Raw genomic sequence first — 20,026 nt, forward strand, 5'->3', positions numbered from 1 at the left:
AGAAAGACGTCTATGTGAGGATAAGAACAGTGCAACGTCCAATAAATTCAGTATTAAAGCAACATTTTTACTGAGAGAAGAGACTATATTAATTTATGGCATACAACATTCCTGATTATTCAGATATGGAATAAAAATGTTTATCACTTTTTTTTTTTTTTTTTTTTTTTTCGGTACGCGGGCCTCTCACTGTTGTGGCTTCTCCCATTGCGGAGCACAGGCTCCGGACACGCAGGCTCAGCGGCCATGGCTCACGGGCCTAGCCGCTCCGCGGCATGTGGGATCTCCCCGGACCGGGGCACGAACCCGTGTCCCCTGCATCGGCAGGTGGACTCTTAACCACTGCACCACCAGGGAAGCCCCGTTTACCACTTTTGAATATCTGATAATATAGTCTAGTTAATAATACTCTAGAACAATTAGGATAGTGATTGTTTTATTACAACAAAAAGTTTAAAATATCTATTTCAATGCCTCTGACCTAGTCAAGTCAATTTTGAGCAAGTTCTATTGTAATATGTCAGAAATGAAAAATATTGTAAACAATAGTTAACCTGACCAAATGTCACTCTTTATTAAGTTAGTAAAAATGTTATCACAAATATGAAACTTTTTTGGATCAGAGAAAATTAAACTACAATCTTGTCTCCATCATCTCCTAAAAAAAATCAGGGGAGCCTGCTAGCTTACAATAATATGTTCTAGAAGACCCAGCATTTTATCACAAATATTGTTCATGCTGAAACATGGGGGTTAAAAGAGTACCGAAGTATGAAGGATACATCCGGACCTGAAAGAACTGGAGGATAATAACAAATAACTTTTAGACAATGCATCTTTCAAGCAAAATGTCTATTTGGGTGCAGATAGAAGGAATAGAGATGTTTGATTATATTTAGGAAGTAATCAGAAAATAGATTTAGAGTAAAGAAAAACAAGAGCCATGCAGAGAAATATTAATAAAACAGACTTCTGAAACAGGAATTGCTCTTCTTCTACCAAAAAAGAGTAAAAACAAGACTAAAGCCAAAGTAAACATACAAACATATGTATTTACAGGTATACAGCCTAAGCAAAGCAGGTGAATTTACAAAGACTGGGAATTCCATAATCTAAAAGTTTAATAGAGATTCTATATTCAAAATAAGCAGATGCACTTTCTTGTTACTTTGAAGATATATACTACTTTTAAATTCCAATTTATTTCTGACATCAAGTTATTTTCATGCATCTCCTTATAGAAAGTTCTCTGTTTTAAACTTAGGTGTTGCTTTAAATGTAAAATCCATTATTTCTACTAGGCAAGCTATGTAATTGGGATTTTTGGAGCTTCTGTGGAATATTCAAATTGGTATATATCTAAATTGAAAAGGAAGAAGGCAATAAGCTGTTTAGAGAATATAAATTGAAACATTCAGCTGCAATTGTTGTGAACTGATTAAGACCCTTGTACTTAGACTGCACTTAATGTATTTCATTCTCCCTTAATTTTTTTTTTAGTCCTGTCATTATTAGGGTGGTGTTGGCTTTATTTATTTTCTAAAATAACAATTGACAGTCAAAAGCAAAATAAATTGCACATTTCACAGTTGTTGGAAATTGCTGACAAAAATAAAGTAGTGCCAACCTTAATTTTCCAAAGATAGGAGAGCTACTAAGTAAAATTACAAAAACATTTCCCAGTAGTAATATCACTTTTTACTCAGTGAACACTATTGAAGGTAATATGATACTAGAAGGGTTTTCTTAAAAGAAAAAAAAAACTATTATATGTATAACATATAATGGAGAATTCTATTCCCATGTTATTCAAACAAACCATCCTAATGAGATCAGCAAGAAAAATTGATCGAAATGTTTTTCAGCCTCCAAAGAGCTACTGAGTCACTGAAGAATTAGAAGGTCAAGATGTTTTAAATGGAGCTCCAGAGAAGTGATTGACCTGGGATATGAAGCTTGGTAACAGCCTGATAAAAAGACCAAAACTTTTGAGGGTGCTTGAGAATGGAAGTACAAAAATTATTGCTTGCTATCTTTCAAAGACAGAGGTGGCTCTATAAAATCTCCAGGATTTGGGCTGGGATCTAGAAGAGTTACAACTTAGGAGTGAAGATGAGGGAGAAATAGATCTGTCTTCATAGATACTGAAGCTCAGTCTGAAATCATTTTAATCATGGATTGGAATGAGATGACCTGTACACAATAGTGCCATTAGTCCATCTGCAGAATGATAGATTATCTTTGAAAGACAATAACATCATCCTAGGCCTCAAGTTATCTTTAAATTTATTCACATAAATTTTCCCACACTAAGTCAGAAATATGAAGGTATACAAGGAGTGAAGATATTATGACCATAACGAAGGACATTGAAAACAGGAGAACTAAAGATTCACATAACAGAATTATCAGTTAGATTTAGAAAACAATCTTTTAATGTTCAAAGAAAAATAAAAGATTGAGAATTGAGGCAGATATTTGAAAACTCTGAAAAGTATGAAAACGTAATATAAATCCCAGAAGGAGAATACAAAGAGAATAACAGAGAATCAAAAGATGACAAGATTATGCTAATTTTTCAATTTAAATATATATCAAACCATAGACTCAGATAACACATAAACCCAAAGCAGGATAAATAAAACCACAATCATAGCTATGTACACCATAATCAAACTTCTGATAATCAAACAAAAGTAGAATTTTAAATAAGCCACGTAAAAGACTTAAGGAGTACAGTAGACTTTTCAACAAAAACAATGGGAGTCAGAAGTCAAAATAATGCAGTTTTGTGAAGTAAGGACAAAAATAACTGCCAACATGTATTTTTTTCTGCAAAAATATTCTCAAAGAATAGAAGTTAAATAAGTTCAATAAATACATTTTAAGATGAACAATAATTGAGAGAACTCATCAAAGACAGAACCAGAATAAAGCATTAAAAGTGTTTTTAAGGAAGAAGGAAAATGATACCAGATGTAAGCTCAGTATTAGAAGGAAAAATGAAATTGCAGTGAAAAGGATAAATTTAAATAAAGATTGGCCACGTGATATTATAGTAGTGGATTTTAACTTTAAAGTATATAATTAAAATATATCACAGTAATAGAAAATTCAGGAGGGGCCTAAATACCTTAAAGGTATTCAACTCTCTGTGAAGTATTTTCACATTAATAAACAAACAATTTTTACTAGTATTTAATATTTTAAAGATGCACATTATAATCTCTTGGGTAATCACTAGAGTTAGTGAAAAATAAGATATAACTACCAAAATACCAGAGAGGCTAATAGAAAAGATAGTATGACAATTAATCCATATGGAGTAAGAAAAAAAAAAAGCCAACAATAGATTATAGGACACATGAGGCAAATTAAAAATAAACATTAAGTTTGACAATTAAAAAATAGATAATTCTTTATAATAAAAAACTATGATTAAAACGTAAAATATTAAACTATTAAACCATTAGAAGAACTCATAAAAGAAAAACTCCTGGCAAAAGTTTCTTACATATGATAGTGAAGGCAAGATCCTTAAAAGAAAACATTACTAAATTAGGTTGCATTAAAATTGAAAACTTTTTGTACAGCAACAAAAGTCCTGTTAAGAGGATGAAAAGACTAGTTAAAACTGAGAGAAAATATTTGCAAACCACGTATCAGACAAAGAACTTGTATGTGGAATATAAATGTTACTCTTAAAACTCAACAGTGGTCCCAGAGAAATAAAAAACTATGTTCATACCAACACCTACACTCAGATAGGTAGTAGCTTTATTTGTAACAGCAAAATACTGACAACTAGTCAAATGTCTGTCAATGGGTGAATAATTAAACAAACCCTGTTACATACATACAACTGAGTACCACTCACCAATAAAAAGAAGCTAAGTATTGATATACATGCAACAGCCAGTATGGATCCCAAGGGCACTATGCTTAGAGAAAAATAAACGTCAATCAAAAAATATTTGATTCTGTTTATATAGCAATTGCCACATGACAGAAATATAGAGTTGAAAAACAGATTGGTGGTTGCCCCAGGATAGGAAAAAGAGTGTGTGAATACAGAGGGGTAATATGAGGGAGTTCCTTTGTGGGAATGAATAATTCTGTATCTGATTTTGGTGGTGAATACATGAATCTATGCAAGAGATAAGTTGCATAGGACTATATACACACATGAATGAATATAAAAATAGTGAAAACTGAATAAGATCTTTAGTTAATAGGATTTGTGTGATGGGGATTATTATATTATTATAATAAACCTTTCTCCTAAGTCTTCCAATAAGTTCCATGAGGCAAGAGTTTTCTCAATATTCTGTAACAAACTCTTATTTCATGAAAATTATTAAAATCTTAATTTTGACTTTGCTAAATTGAAGAGATTATTTCTTACAAAGAGAATACTTATGATAGGGCTTCCCCGGTGGCGCAGTGGTTGAGAGTCCGCCTGCCGATGCAAGGGACACGAGTTCGAGCCCCGGTCCGGGAAGATCCCACATGCCGCAGAGCGGCTAGGCCCGTGAGCCACGGCCGCTGAGCCTGCGCGTCCGGAGCCTGTTCTCCGCAACGGGAGAGGCCACAGCAGTGAGAGGCCCGCGTACCGCAAAAAAAAAAAAAAAAAAAAAAAAAAGAATACTTATGATAATGCTTTTATTATAGGAGTACATTTTAATATTTTATGAATGTGCAAGAACGTTATGTGTGGTAAAAATATTGCTTTTATTGTATAATTTGGTTGATATAAAGTGGGTGTGACTGCAATATAATGTGTATATTTTTAGCATTTAATAGGACTGACTCATTTGGAGCAAAAGAGTGTGTGAACCATAGGGTTGATTTTAAAATATCCAGCCTATTTTCAGAGTTCTCTTTGTCACCTAAATGACTTTCTTCCCAAATAAGCTATAATTTTCTAGTACAATTATCATAGAATTCTACCTTAGCACTTTTTCTCCTCAGTGCTTATCCAAATGCTGCAGCTGGAATTTCTTATGAACTCACAGTTATTGTCACTCACTCTGATATTATTTCTGTAGACAGAATTCCCTTTTCATTATAAATGTGGACAAAGACTCTGTGAATATTTTAACCTTCGAAAATCAAAATCTGCTAGACTAAAATCTCTTTTAGCAAAGGTCTGTAGATATCACATTTAAACACTAAGCCCTTTGCTTATTTGATGCATGTATTAGTAGGTTGTTTTGTAAACATTATGATATACTTCACAAGGATTCAGAATACTACAAACTCAGTTTTTAGTGCAACAAATTAGTACTCAGAGGCTCAGAAAATCTTGGAAACTAAAGGAACCATTTAACCAAACACACTAAAAGAATTATCTAAATACAGGAAGATAATGTATGTTAAAGGAGAAATTGCTGGAAAAGTAAAGCATGTGACAACATTTTGATTAATGAATGTAAACTGGAATTTCTCCTTTTGAGAATTAAATAACAATGTATAAATTATCATGTGTCTGTAATAATTTTAAAAATTGATTGTTTAACTATAAAGGGAAAACTCAAAGCACTATGCTGGCAAAAGAATGCCATTTTGAATAGAAAATATTAAAAGTAACCATATCACAAATATTAAATAGAAGGTAATCAGAAAAAAACTTTTAAAATCTGAACAATATAAAAATAGGTTTAATTTAATTGAATAATAGAATGATTGCACTAGTCAAAATTATTTATCAGATTAACTCCTTAACTGCCTGTCACTAAATATCACATAGCTTCATAGCTTCTTTCTACTGAAGATATTCCGTCTATTCCATTACTCATGAATATGTCAATACTTGTGAAGTAGTGTCAAGTATTTTATGTTTCTTAGTCCTCCTGTTTTTTAATATGGTCTTCATTCTTCTAATGTTATTGGATTCAGTTGCCACCACTTTGAAAACACCTCCTTCAAGAAAGTCAAAAGAATGCCCCACCCCTCACAACACAAAGAAGTCTTACTACTTCACTCTCAGTCTTTAAAATGTCCTCCCCACTGCCTTGGAACATTTTTTATTGAATATTCTCTCTCCACTCTTTCCAAACAAATGGGTCTTCATTATCCCGAGGCTCTTAGAAGGAAAAGTTGAAGAAACACTATGTAACTGACAAAGCATAGGGAAAGCAGAAAGCCATCGGTCATAAGATAGATTGACATTTAAAAAGGGATTTATCCTCCTTTCAACCATGTATTTTCATTTCTCCAATTCTTGAATGGAAATTTGGCCACTGATCATAGTAAGAATGGAAAATTTAAAATACCTTTAGTGCAATATTTTGTTTCGCTATGAATTTATTTGACAGAAAATGTCCTCTATGTCAACAAATTACGTCAAAATGTGGGACATGTTTATTGCATTTCAAATCGATACTTACTGTAGTCCAACTGACTTGTTGACCTAGGTCTGTAAAATAAAGTGTGACAATGGAGGAAGATGCAACACTTTGAATGGTTATGTAGTCCTTCAAAAAGGGCCCACCTTAAACGACAAGGAAATATCATTTTAATACAATTTCAAGGCATAATGGTAAATAATTTTAATGCGAAACCAGTGAAAGCTAAGGATGAATTTTACATAGAAATTGCAATTTACAGTAAAATCTTTAAAGTAAGATAACGTGAATAAACCCATTTTATAAAATATATCTGGCAAATTTTCAAATACACAGTGGTTTCCCAATGCTATTTAAACAAAGTACAGACTACCACTAGCTACTATCATATTGTGTTCTGAGAAAATGTAATATTAGGTGATATCATAATCAACTATGATACAAGGTATTTTTAAAGTATAATTTTGTGTGTCAGTAGATACACATATCCGTTCTATAAATGATTTTATTATAAGATAAATTATTTGGAGTAGAATGATTTTAAAAGTCATTGCAAAGCACCTGGGGATAGGCATGATTCACCTTTTTAAAAGATGGTTATGGGTGCTGTGTGGTAACTGGGAAGAAAGGGAGCAAGATTACTTAGGAGGAAGTCAAAATTCGTCAATCAGGGTATGAGGTTTGTTTGGATTAACATGGCACTGGTGGAAATGTTAAAATTTCATCAATCCCAGACATATTTTGAACTTAGAGCAGGTTCAACTTGAGAGAAAAGGATTCAGTGAGATACAGGCAGTGCTTATATTTTTGACCTGAGCACTTATGTGCATTGTACTCTCATTAACTGTCATGAAGAAGATTGAGGAAAGAGTGGGATTTGGGGTGAAAATGAAAATTTCGGTTAGGGTGTATTTAGTGTGTGATATCTATTAGACCTGCAAGTGGGAGCTGTCAAGTAGGCAGTTGGGTAGCTCTGTAGATGATTTAAAAGTCATTAACAGTTAAAGCCATGGGGCATGAAGAGATTATTTATGCATTCAGTTTGAAAAGGAAAGATAGAAACTAAGACTGAGATTTCTAGCACTCCAGGCTTTTGAAGTAAGAAGACATATATACCGCAAAGATTACTGAGAAGGAATTTCTCATTAAATAGGAGGAAAATAAACAGAACATGTCAAAAGATGTGTAAGGGAAATGTTCTGTTCTTAAAAATAAACACTAGGTAAGTCTGGCAAGTGTGTCCTGAAGAATATGTACAAAGATGTCCTTTTTAGCACTGTTTGTAATAACAAAACATTGTAAAAAATCTTGTGTTCATAAATGAGATATGGATAACTATATTTTGTTTTATTTTTTTAATAAATTTTTTAAATTTATTCTGTACAGTATACTGTACAGAAAGAAAAATGAGTAGATTAGAGCCATATGTACCAACACGGATGTATCTCACAAGTATAATGCTATTAGTGTTGCTGTTGTTGTTTTTATTTATATTGTAGTTTATGTTAATCTATTTGTGATTTATATTATCTCCAGTCATGTACAGGTTTCATTTTATTCTCTATTATTGAAAGAAAGAGTAAGATGTTAATTTATGACTATCATTAGATGATTTTCAAAATCCAAGACATAGATTTACAATTATAGGTATTTTAACATAACATAAAAATATAAAATTGTTATATATTAATTTTGATAAATACAACATGAATATAATAGGCTATCACTTCCTTGATTAGGTTTTGATATATGGCTTCAAAAGAGATCATCTAGATGGGCCTGAGTTAATAACAAATTCTTTAAATCTGCATGAAGGAGTCAGAAAGAGGGATGCAGAGCTTCAATATATTGATACTAGTTTTACAGACTAGGGTTCTGGCCTCCTTAATCAGTAGAAATTTATCAGAGGCCAGACAAGAAATTCAGGTGAGGTTTTATTGGGACTCCTGCTACAGCAGGGGGAAGAGAGAACAAACAAAAGATTTCCTTGCATGCCCGTTCCCTGAGGCGAGGGAGTGCTTGTTCCTTATATGGGGTGAGGGTAGGAGTGTGTCCAGAGATAGGGCCAGAGGGGTGGCTTAGGTGTTTTGCCCACCTCTTAGGTGGTGTTGTGTGCAGGGGGCATGCGCAGCACCCTGCTCTTGCTCCCGACCCCCCCGCAATATGTGGGCCCAGGAGACCATGCCTAATGGAAGCCCATCCATCTATGTGATACTTTGACCATTTAAGACCACTGAATTTTCTGCCTGAATTAACTCAAGTAATACATTTTTGGGGGGCATTTTCTCCCAAGAATGGGCCAGACACTAAGGTGCATACTTCTAACCTTACGGGTTTGTCAAGGCTGTTTTATAATGGGTATGGATGGTTGGAGTCAGGGATGGGAAGAGAAGGACCAACTCTACCCATGCTTCAACTTTCTGTTGAACAAATCTAATGGTTCTAAGAATTAGAAATTCAACACTGTACTTCCAGGACCTTATGAAGTATATTAATCGCAGTAATAAGAGAGAGCACATTTTAGTTACCAGTTTGTATGACAGATTTATTGCAATAATGACTGCAATTATTCACCATTACCATAACAACACCATTTGCAATATAACTTTTAGTTCCTTCTATTAAGAGTTGGTGTCTATTTTCCCACCCCTTGAATATAGGCTAGCCTAGTGTCTTGCTTTGACAAATAGAATGTGGGACAAGGGATCATATCCCAGTTCTAAGCCTGAATCTCATGAATTCTTGAGTGCTTGTGCTCATTTATTTGCACCTCTGACGCCACCATGATAACAAGCCCAGAATATTCTGATGAAGCATAGAGCAGAGAGGAGTGACTGTAGTCGTGGCCATCTTAAAAAGGTCAGTCTTCAACAATCTGCCAGTTGACTGTAGCTATTTGAGTGAGATTAGCCAAGCAAAGCCAAGTTCAGCCCAGCTCAGCAGAAGCACTGAGCTAAATAAACCTTTGCTATTTTTCACATAAAAATCAATTGCTTACTCTTTTATTTGTGTTTTAGCAGTCTTTTGTGTCAGGAAACTGTAAAGGACTCTAAATTCACATGGCATCATTACTTATAGTGCAATCATTCTGGCAAATGTATTCTGGCAGCAACTATAATGTAAATATTCATGCCTTGCTTTGTTTTGGTGTTAAGTCTTTTTCCTTAATATTAATAGTTACAACTATGTTCAATGAAGCATCTACCATGTACAAATCATTATAGCATTTTATAAACATAATCCTATTTAATACTTACAAACCTTCCCACCCCCCCCCCCACACACACACAAAAAAACATGTTAGGTTCTTTATTAGCTCTACTTTATAAAAGAAGACTCTAAAGATAAGTAGAAGAGTCAGGTTTAAAATTCTGCATTACTGCAAATAACCTCTTCTTGGCACCATGTCCTGCTTGTATTACTAAATGCATTGATTCGTTTTTTAAAATATGCCATCATATTCCTATCAAAGAACACTTGGAGGGTTATACTTTATTCAGATCACACCCTGGAACACTTAACCAGGTATATAAGTGAGGGGAAAGTAAAAAGTCACATTCACCAGAAAGGGTGAAGTAACAGAAATCCCCCAGTCCCATATAGTGTCCTTCAAATTGAAGTTACACTTGACATTGATGCCTGTGGCATTCTCAGTTTTCTTTATATAAGAGTCAAGTTCAGAAAACAAAACCACTATTTCATTTTATGTTATTTCAGTATCCGTGTGTTGAAAGGTATTTATGTGCCTGGCACATACTATGCCCTGCAGAGGCAGAAATAAACAAGACAATGATTCTCTTTTAAACTCTAGCCAGATGGGAATTTGTCTTGAACAATTGAGTTTGGAAAAATGTGAGACCTTAAGAAAGTGTGACTTTTAAGAATGATGTGGATTCCTATGTTTTCAACATAGACATCTCATAGAAAGATGGAATATTTAAGATAACAATGAAAACAGAATATCTTAGAGAAATCCAAGAAAATCATCATTTGTCCTTAAGTGAATGTGATAGCTAAGAAATGATACACTGAATATTAGGAAAAGCAAAAACTGCAGAAAAATAAAATTCAGTTCACAATTGAATGGAAAAATTTAGATATTGAAATTCCTTAATAGATGCCTCTTGTAGACTTACTATCATGGACCTGAACTGAGTAGCCCCCCCAAATTTACATTCTACCCACAGTTTTTATTTAACAAGTCCAAATTTAAGGTCATGTTGATGCAATGTCAAAAACAATGATTCTAAACAGGATTCGCTTTAGTGTGTATATTTATAAATTTTCTGAATGGAGAATAGGGTTTGAAATTTTGAAATACTTGAGGGTTATTAATGGATACAATACTTTTCCCTATAATTCATTCATTCTGTTCCTCCTTACCTCCCTTATTCTGTTTTTAAATAGAAAAAAAAAGGAAACAGAGCTAAGCTGTATCCCTAAGTATATATCAGGAAGCAGTAGATTGCAGGAATATAGCAGTAAAAGCTTTTGATACAGATGTTAGTTCAGATCCTGTCTCCAATACACACTGACAGTGAATGTGTGAAATTTATTTCTGTAAGACTAAAATTCCTTGCCCATAAAAGGGGAACATTACCTTTTTGGGAGGATCAAATGAGATAATATATTTAAAGTATTTATTACAATACCTGCCATTTAGTAAGTGATAAATAAATATTATCTATTGAGACAGCAAAGGGACTCAAATAAATAGATTCGTAAAATTGGTTCTTACCACGTTCTAGCTGCAGGCCCACTCGAGAAGGGTACCACTTTGGACCTATTCAATGAAAAATAACATTTAATTGTAAGCACAGGTGTAAACACATTTTATTTATTTATTTTTTAAATAAATACATTTATTTATTTATTTATTTATGGCTTCATTGGGTCTTCATTACTTCTTAGGGGCTTTCTCTAGCTGTGGTGAGAGCGGGCTACTCTTCGTTGAGGTGTGCGGGCTTCTAATTGCGTTGGCTTCTCTTGCAGAGCACAGGCTCTAGGCATGCAGGCTTCAGTAGTTGTGGTACGTGAGCTCAGTAGTTGTGGCTTGCGGGCTCTAGAGAGCAGGCTTAGTAGTTTTAGTGCACGGGCTCTGCGGCATGTGGGATCTTCCCACACCAGGGCTTGAACTGTGCCCCCCTGCATTGGCAGGCGGATTCTTAACCACTGTGCCACCAGGAAGCCCTAAACACATTTTAAAAGCAATAGTTTCCATTGGAAGACAGATTAGATCTCAGGAAGTGAATAAAAATTATCATTCAGTGCCAGAAATAGAGATAGTGGTTATCCTTTGCAGGGTGCTGAGAAACACTGTGGATAGTTCTGGAAGAAAGCATGATGGGAGCTTTAGGAGTGGTGTTTTTCTGCTTTTTGATCTGAGGACTTTTTAAGTAGTTGCATTCAATTTGTGGACATGTTCTAAAATAAGTGACCTATGACTTGTGTGCTTTTCGAAAATTATTCTTCAAAAAATAATCTTAAACATCTTCATTTAAAACTGGAGAACTCTGACTTCATTTAAGATTTATTTAACATTAGCATGTGAAAGTGAGTTATTTTCTCTATCAGGAGTAAGACACTCTATCAGAATAATATATACCATCGACTTTTAGTATTATGGGCATATTAATTATAGCAGAATCATCACTTTAGTATCTTCTACTTATACTACTATTAGTAATACATAGATTACTAAAAATTCTATCTGGTTAGGAAAATCAAAATACCTTTATTACACACTGCCATAAAAAAAATGTTGGTTCACAATTACCAGAATATAATTATTTTCTCTTAAAATGAATTCTATGTTACTATTTTAAAGTCTCTATTGAAAATTTAATTCTTAACTTTGAAGTACAATTTTAAGCACATTCAGTTAATAAAAAATAAAAGAAGAAATCATCAAAAGAATATTCCACAGTTGTTATTTCATTCTCAAAACATTACTTTCTAAAGTGTCAGAGTAATTAATGATAACATGGCATAACTAGACTATTGGGATCAATTCTTTCTAAATTTACTGCAAAAAGACAACTATACATGCAAGTTCTCATGGACAAAAAACTCATAAGTCAAAACTTGTAATCACAAGTTAAAAGCTATTTAGGATTATATCTAAACAAAATTTAGTAATAGCAAGGCAAATGAGGAAGACACAGACATTTAACTCTGACATTTGATTCTTTTTAATTAGAAAATATGCAGGTAAAGAGACTTTATTTTTGTTTTGTATTTACTAATAATTGTTATTATTTATATAGCCATTTGTTGTTCTGAAATGCATGTTAACATCATCTGTTGAAAAGCATTTATAAATAGCTATCTTTATTATTCATACTGAAAATCTGCTGCCAAAGAAGCATAATGGAAACAAATGCAAAGAGATGTCTACAGTTTTAATTGTTTCCAATTATGGATATTGAAGAAAAGACAAAACTTATAACATTCCATTTATATTTGACAAATAGTCATTGAGCACTTATGATTAGTGTGCATAAGCTGTCAAGTTCTGTCCATTTTAACAATATTCATGTAAAACATCATTTTTAATAGCACTTTATGATGCCTTTAATGGTGGAAATGCCAACGCAAAACTTACTCTATCATTTTAGGCAAATAGATATGTCTATGAACTAGATGAATCAATACTGGCTGAATCCACAATGATCAGTCAGAGGAGTCAGAAGCTCTAAACACCTTCAGGGAAAACCATGTCCTTCCAACTCTCTCAACAAGGATAAACTATAAATCTACTTATGAAATAAACCCGGCACTTAATGGTTGTGATCTTTGAATACTGTGTCCTAGTGAAAGAGAATTAATAACTGCCTATTAAAGCTATAGATTAGTTTCAGTCATCTTTTCAAAGAGCAAAGCATACATTTTCTGAAATGCTCTGTGATTGTTGGGGTGAGATGGAATAGGCTGGAAGAACAGCAGAGAAAAAGACAGTTTATAAGGGATAAAGGACCCATGTTGTACAAGGTTTTTTAGCATATATGAATGGTCTAGAATATTATTTATAATGCTGAGTACATTTGAATTTGGACAACTGGCTCACAGCTGAATTATGACTGTGTAGTAGATCTAATGCATCTGCCAGTATCTTAAATTACTTAAGGTATTGAACTTGACTTGTGTAACTCCTGTCATATTCTAGGCATGACTTCGCGTTCTATCCTTGATGAATGGAAGTGTTCATATCACTATGTAGTAACATCCTAAATAAGTAATGTCTGCATGTAATTCAAATATATTTATTTTAGTAAGATAGGGTTTTCTAAACTGCTTGTGACCCATTAGTAAGTTGAAAAATAGAATTAATGTTATTCTCAGCATTATATAAAGGAGTAGAATAGAATAAAGCAGAAATGGATTGTCATGGCACTGGTTGTCATATATTAGGATAAACTCTGGATAGACAGGTTCAGTATTGTTTCTTGAATTTTTGTTTCAATAACTTAAATTATAGAGATACATTTGTGTTTTTATAAGATTAATGTTCATTCTTTATTCTGAATAATATGGATCTAATATATATATATTGTATTTTATTATAAAATAAAATACATTTCCTAAAGCTCTGTATTATAGAGTTTTTTATAAAAATTGGCATCAGTGATTGAATTAAATCCTGTAAGATAAATAAAACAGATTTAAAGGTTTGAACATTTTCTTTCTTCAAAAAGATTTGTTTTAAAATTTTGAAACATAAAGGAAGAGGGCAATAATATAATTATATTGGACATAAATCATCTAAAATATGTTATAAGCTACATACACTCAAGTACATATGCCAAGATGTACCTAAGAACATGTTGACTGCCATCATTTTATTATGATTGGAATTCCTCTTATAGAATATTGATCAACAGTATAAATTTTAACTGAAATGCACCATTCATATTTCCAGGTATTCAATTTTAGAAATGACAAAAGTCAGCAATAGAGAAATATTTTATTCTTGACTCACTGATGGCATGTGTTCTATCTTTGTGTATATGAAAATATAGAGCCAATTAGTAGTTACAACATACAGACTAAAGCATGCATAGATTAAATTATTTAGTGTGGTATAGTTTATAAGGTATTAAAATTATTCTTGTTAGTTCTTGATTACACATGGTATTGAATACTTAAATGAAACATATGTGTCATATTAATACTGAAAGAGGAGAAATTTAGAAGAAAAAGTACTATAGGAACTTTTCAGAAATAATTAGTATCCTTCATGACCTAGAACTTGACTCCCTTACATAAGACTCTAGGTAAAACTTGCCCCCTAACCTCTACCATTTTCTTGATCACCAGTCCTACTAGGAGGGAGAAATTCTGAGAACAATTAAGGATTAATTAAAGAAACCACTTAATTAACATGGTGGAATATTCATAGCAGACCACAGAGACGTTTGGGGAAAGAAAGCAGTGATTTATTTTTGTTGTTTACATCTTGGGTTCTTTGTGGCTGGTGTGGTGAGATGGGATGAAGAGTAAAGAGAAATAGAATGCAGTTCTTAAGAATATGCTATGCAGAGCTGGCTGTGTTCAAGAATTTAGCATAAGTAAGATAAAACAATGTTGTACAAGTTTCTATGCGGCTCAGCTCAGTGCCTCAAAATTCCATAACTGCATGTAGGAGAAAACAAGTGAATTTGTCTGGGTTGTTCACTGTGACCTACCACTAGATACAAGTGTTGCAGTCAGAGTTAATCTGGGAGATGACAGTTCCAGAGAGGAAGAAGCAAAGAAGGCCCATATTTTCTAAATAATTGATATATACAGGATATTAGGAAATACATTTGAAATGTTCAGAAAAATAAATATGTGATATGTCAACAAAACCTTTAGGTAATAAAGCCTCAAAAATCTAGCATCATAAATTTAAAGTGTATTAATTGTTATTTTCAATAACCCATTTGAAAAGTGAACTATATATAATTAATGTGTTTATATGTAATATAAATATGTTATATATTAACTTTTTTCAAATACAAGTACATATAAAAGGACTCTGTGTATATATGTATAAAACAATGCAGATTCATTTTAAGGTTAAAAATATAAAAAATGGAAAAAATAGTTATATGAATAGATGAATAACAAGACATTAATACAAAAGAACCATTTAGAATTCTATCTGGAATAATAAAGTCTGGCATAATGTGAATATGTACTAAAAGTTAATATAATGCAAAATCTCTTAATGATATTCCCTATATGAAAATGAATAAAGGAAGGATATCATCAATATTTGATGAAGAGGTTTTCATGGTAAATTTCTGAGCATAGAACACTGCATTTCACCTTCAATAGACTTTTTTCTTACCCCAGAAAATGACAGTAATACTATAAATGCTAAAATAAACATAATTAGAAGACCATTAAAATCCTATAGGAAAGAAACATTTTTTTAAAAAATCTCTAAAACTTATGAAATCAACTTGATTTAATCTAAAATGATTTCCTGAAATGAACTAAAATAACTGCAAGTGTAATTGAAAAACAATTGTGAACCAGTAGCTGCTAAGTGCATTTCAAATGGCATCCCATTTCAAGATAACCTTGTAAGGCAAGCAAATAAAACCAGAGTGTAATGAGAAATAAATTAAAGGAACTATAAGCATGAGGTAAAAGAAATTAATTTTCCAGAAGAGGGATGGTAGTAGTCTCCTGTGCTTAAATTCTATGACACCAGATCTGAGTTTTGAACATACATCTATACACAGCACTTTGAAGAAAAGATAACAGGCAAGAGGCCATTTGTTGAAAACATCAAGCATGATGATTGGTCTTGAAATGCTGCTTTTCATGAGGTGATTCTGAAACATTGTATATATTTTATCTAAAGAAAAAGATTTAGGGGAAAATGAAAGTAATTTTTAAATACTGAAAAATTATTAAGCAGAATAAAAACAAGGACTATTAAAAACACCTTTAGGGTTAACTGGAAGAAAGAGTATTTGTGCAAGGTAAGAATTTCACTGAAAGTGGTTAACCACTGGCTTCCTCTCATAGATATGTGTAATGTGAATATTTAAAAGGTAATGTAGCATAAATTCCTCTATTTTGTGGGGAGGTGGACTGAAAAACTTTTAAGATACATATCACTTCTCAAAAAAGCATTTATTAATAATTCTGTATTATTAAAAAATGAATACCTGAAACTTTGTATCAGGTTTTGTCAATCATCCTAATAATATATATTTTTAATCCTTGCTTAAGGTAAATTAAATTAAGAAAAATAATTGGCATAATAAGCATAAACTACATAACATGCATAATGCTTGTATGTATAATAAGCAGACATAAAATTTTTCATCATAGAATATTCATACTGTAAAATTCTTCAAAATATATCTACTATTAATCATAACAATGAAAAAGATAAGGCCAAGTATGATGAAATTATTTGCCTAAATTAAATCAATGATTTAATGGTTAAGTCTGGTCTAGCACCCAAGACTCTCAATTCTCAATTTACTAAACTTTCTAATATACCGTGTTTTATTTTTTTTCTGATTCTTTTAAATCAGTAAATAGCATGTCAAAGAGTAGTAAAAGGAAAGCAATAAGTGAAGGACAGGAAAATGAATATATGTAGCCACTCTTATTCCTCAATCCCTTGATTGTTCTAAGCCTTAACTGGGACTTTCATTTTATTTATTTATTTCTTATTGACATATAGTTGATGTACAATATTATATACAAATGTACAATATAGTGATTTGCAATTTTTAAAGGTTGTACTCTATTGATAGTTATTATAAAATATTGGCTATATTCCCTGTGTTGTACAATAAATCCTTGTAGCTTATTTTATATATAATAGTTTGTACCTCTTAATCCTCTACCGCTATGTTGATCCTCTCCCTTTCTGTCTCCCCACTGGTAACCACTAGTTTGCTCTCCATATCTGTGAGTCTGCTTCCTTTTAGTTATATTTACTAGTTTGTTGTATGTTTTTAGATTCCACAGATAAGTGATATCATACAGTACTTTTCTTTCTCTGTTTGGCTTATTTCACTTAGCATAATACCCTCCAATTCCATCCATGTTGCTGCATATGGCAAATTTTCATTCGTTTCTATAGATGAGTATTAGTCCATTGCATATATCTATATCACATCTTCTTTATCCATTCATTTGTTGATGGACACTTAAGTTGCTTGCATATCTTGGCAACTGTAAATAATGCTGCTATAAATTTTGAAGTAAATTCTTGTTTCCTCTTATCTTTTTTTCTGTTATGCATATTAATGTCTTTGAAATTGAAACATTTCAGTAGCAAATTTAAAGGACAAAAGAATCATGTCAGTTATAAATGGTTTAAATGGCATATCACTGTTTGTATTGCATAATCTGTGGACTCTCTCTGGATGGAAATTTATTGCAAGTTTGCCAAATATATGATCATTTACCTGTGTCTTTTTTTTTTTTTTTTTTTTTTTTTTTTTTTTTTTTTTGCGGTACACGGGCCTCTCACTGTTGTGGCCTCTCCTGCTGCAGAGCACAGGCTCTGAATGTGCAGGCTCAGCAGCCATGGCTCACGGGTCCAGCCGTTCCGTGGCATGTGGGATCTTCCCGGACCAGGGCACGAACCCACATCCCCTGCATCGGCAGGTGGACTCTCAACCACTGTGCCACCAGGGAAGCCCTATCTGTGTCTTCTTGTTTATGCAGGAATTGAAATGCACTGCAATGTTATAAATTATATTTAATACATAGTAAGTGCCCACTTATACACGATAAGAATCTATATGGCATGATTACCATTCTTCAGTATTTTATAAATTAAAAAGAACAACTGATGACTCAGAATGATGCACATAACATATTTTACAATGTCATTTTTAAGAGACATTGGAATTCAGAGAAGCCTGAAGTGACTGAATACTGGAAAAGCATGGGAGTATTTCATGGGCAGAGACTTTATTAACACATAATATATAACTAATTAGAAGAAAATAGGAAAGGTCAGGTGAGAAATATATGTGGAAAATTAAAAAGATACATTGAATCATTTACCTTCCAATATGTGTGTGTATCTTCAATACATGCACTGAAGTAAATGTAACTTTGTAGAAAATATGTTATTTCCCTAAAAATAACAAATTAAAATAGCAGATAACAAAGCTGATGGATTCCATTTAGGGATAAATAGTTTTGTGACTTTCCATAGTCAATGATTGCATTTGGTTGGAAACTATATTTCCATGATCATGATTCAGTGTATTCACACTGATAATAAATAAATCTTCCAAGGTATGTTTATGATATGAATAGTCAAATTAATATACTCAATCATCAGTACTTTTTAAAATTAACATTTGAAATGCAGCATATAATACAATAAATGATCAAAGACCAAGATTAAGTCCAGAGAGCATCAGATATGTAAAGTGTCTCATAAACTTAATCACCTAAATTTATTAAAAAATGAGTAAAGATGTAAAATAAGGAATCAAAAACATGAGAAAAGTATATGGCACTATAAACATTTAGAGTTTTATTTGATAAAATACCAAATAAAATTTATAGAAAACAAACAGTTAATTTTATAGTAATAAAAATGTAATGGAATGATGGTATAGTCAATACTACGAGGCAGAAGAGAGAATTTGTCAATTGGAAGATGAACCAGAAGAAATTACTCAAGAAGAAGAAAATTAAAAGGAATAAGAGAATATAAAAAACATTAAAAGAAATAGAAAATTGAATGATAATCCATACATTAGACATCCTTAAGCATATGCAAAGAATTCCATTAACTGCAATAGTAAACTATATGTTCTACCCAATTCTTCCTATTGAGGACAACTAAGAAAGTATGGCAAAATATTTTATCAAAATCTTCATAGAGTTAATAACAAAAATGAAGTATTATGAAGCTAATATCTGGGAGAAAGGGAATCCCAGAAAGCTGAGCCCAGCAACTGAAGCCACATTCCTCTCAGGATATCTGCTTATATTGAAAGAGACAGCTGAGCAAGGCTTTCCACAGACTCACAAGCCTGAGAAAACAGAAAAGCAGATTTTATTCTCAATCAAGAAGGAAAAGTCCTAGTAAAAGCCCACTTTTTCAACCGGCATCACAAAATAAGGACAAATCAGAAACACAAGTTCTCACAAAGAATGAAGCTGAATTTTGAATCATCTTAATACTTGTTTGGATTCAAGGGATCTGTAAGTTCCAAAGTCCAGCCCTACTGCCTGAAGAAGCAAAAGTAAATCTCTGGAGACATACAATTTTATCCAGTCTTTAATTACCTCACATTTTTTGATATTTTCAAATTTCATGAAGGGCAATTAGACTGAGAACAGATTTCAAAATGATGGCAACAAGAGATATTGTCCAAATAGCTTCCAAATGGAGTATTTTTTAAAGGAAATATAAAATAGTAACATTATTAGTTAGACTGACAAATCTTACCATTAATAGACCCTTGTTGTCTGTTAGTAGATGAACATCCAAAGGATCAACTTTGAGAAAAAGAAATTGATTCTAGGACTGAGATGAGATAAACTAAACAATATTGAGCAAAGAAACTAGCACATAAGTAGATGTTTTATATAAGATAGCAGAATATCTATATAATTTGAATATATAAATTAATAATGATAAATAAGTAATAATTTACATTCATATACAAAAACAAAATACTGGACAGCAATAA

General features: G+C 32.4%; 1 protein-coding gene across 1 annotated transcript in view; it reads right to left on the reverse strand.

Annotated features, from left to right (window-relative positions):
- TECRL (trans-2,3-enoyl-CoA reductase like) overlaps positions 1-20,026 on the reverse strand; it is a 91,747-nt gene that overhangs the window by 33,087 nt on the left and 38,634 nt on the right. Inside the window, exons 3-4 of the mRNA XM_019928033.3 lie at positions 11,086-11,130; positions 6,390-6,493 (exon numbers count right to left, since the gene is read on the reverse strand). Coding sequence (XP_019783592.2) covers positions 6,390-6,493; positions 11,086-11,130 — 149 coding nt within the window. The remainder of the gene's footprint in view (positions 1-6,389; positions 6,494-11,085; positions 11,131-20,026) is intronic.

This window comes from Tursiops truncatus, chromosome 5 (genome assembly GCF_011762595.2).
Source record: "Tursiops truncatus isolate mTurTru1 chromosome 5, mTurTru1.mat.Y, whole genome shotgun sequence".
In the NCBI taxonomy this organism is placed as follows: domain Eukaryota; kingdom Metazoa; phylum Chordata; class Mammalia; order Artiodactyla; family Delphinidae; genus Tursiops; species Tursiops truncatus.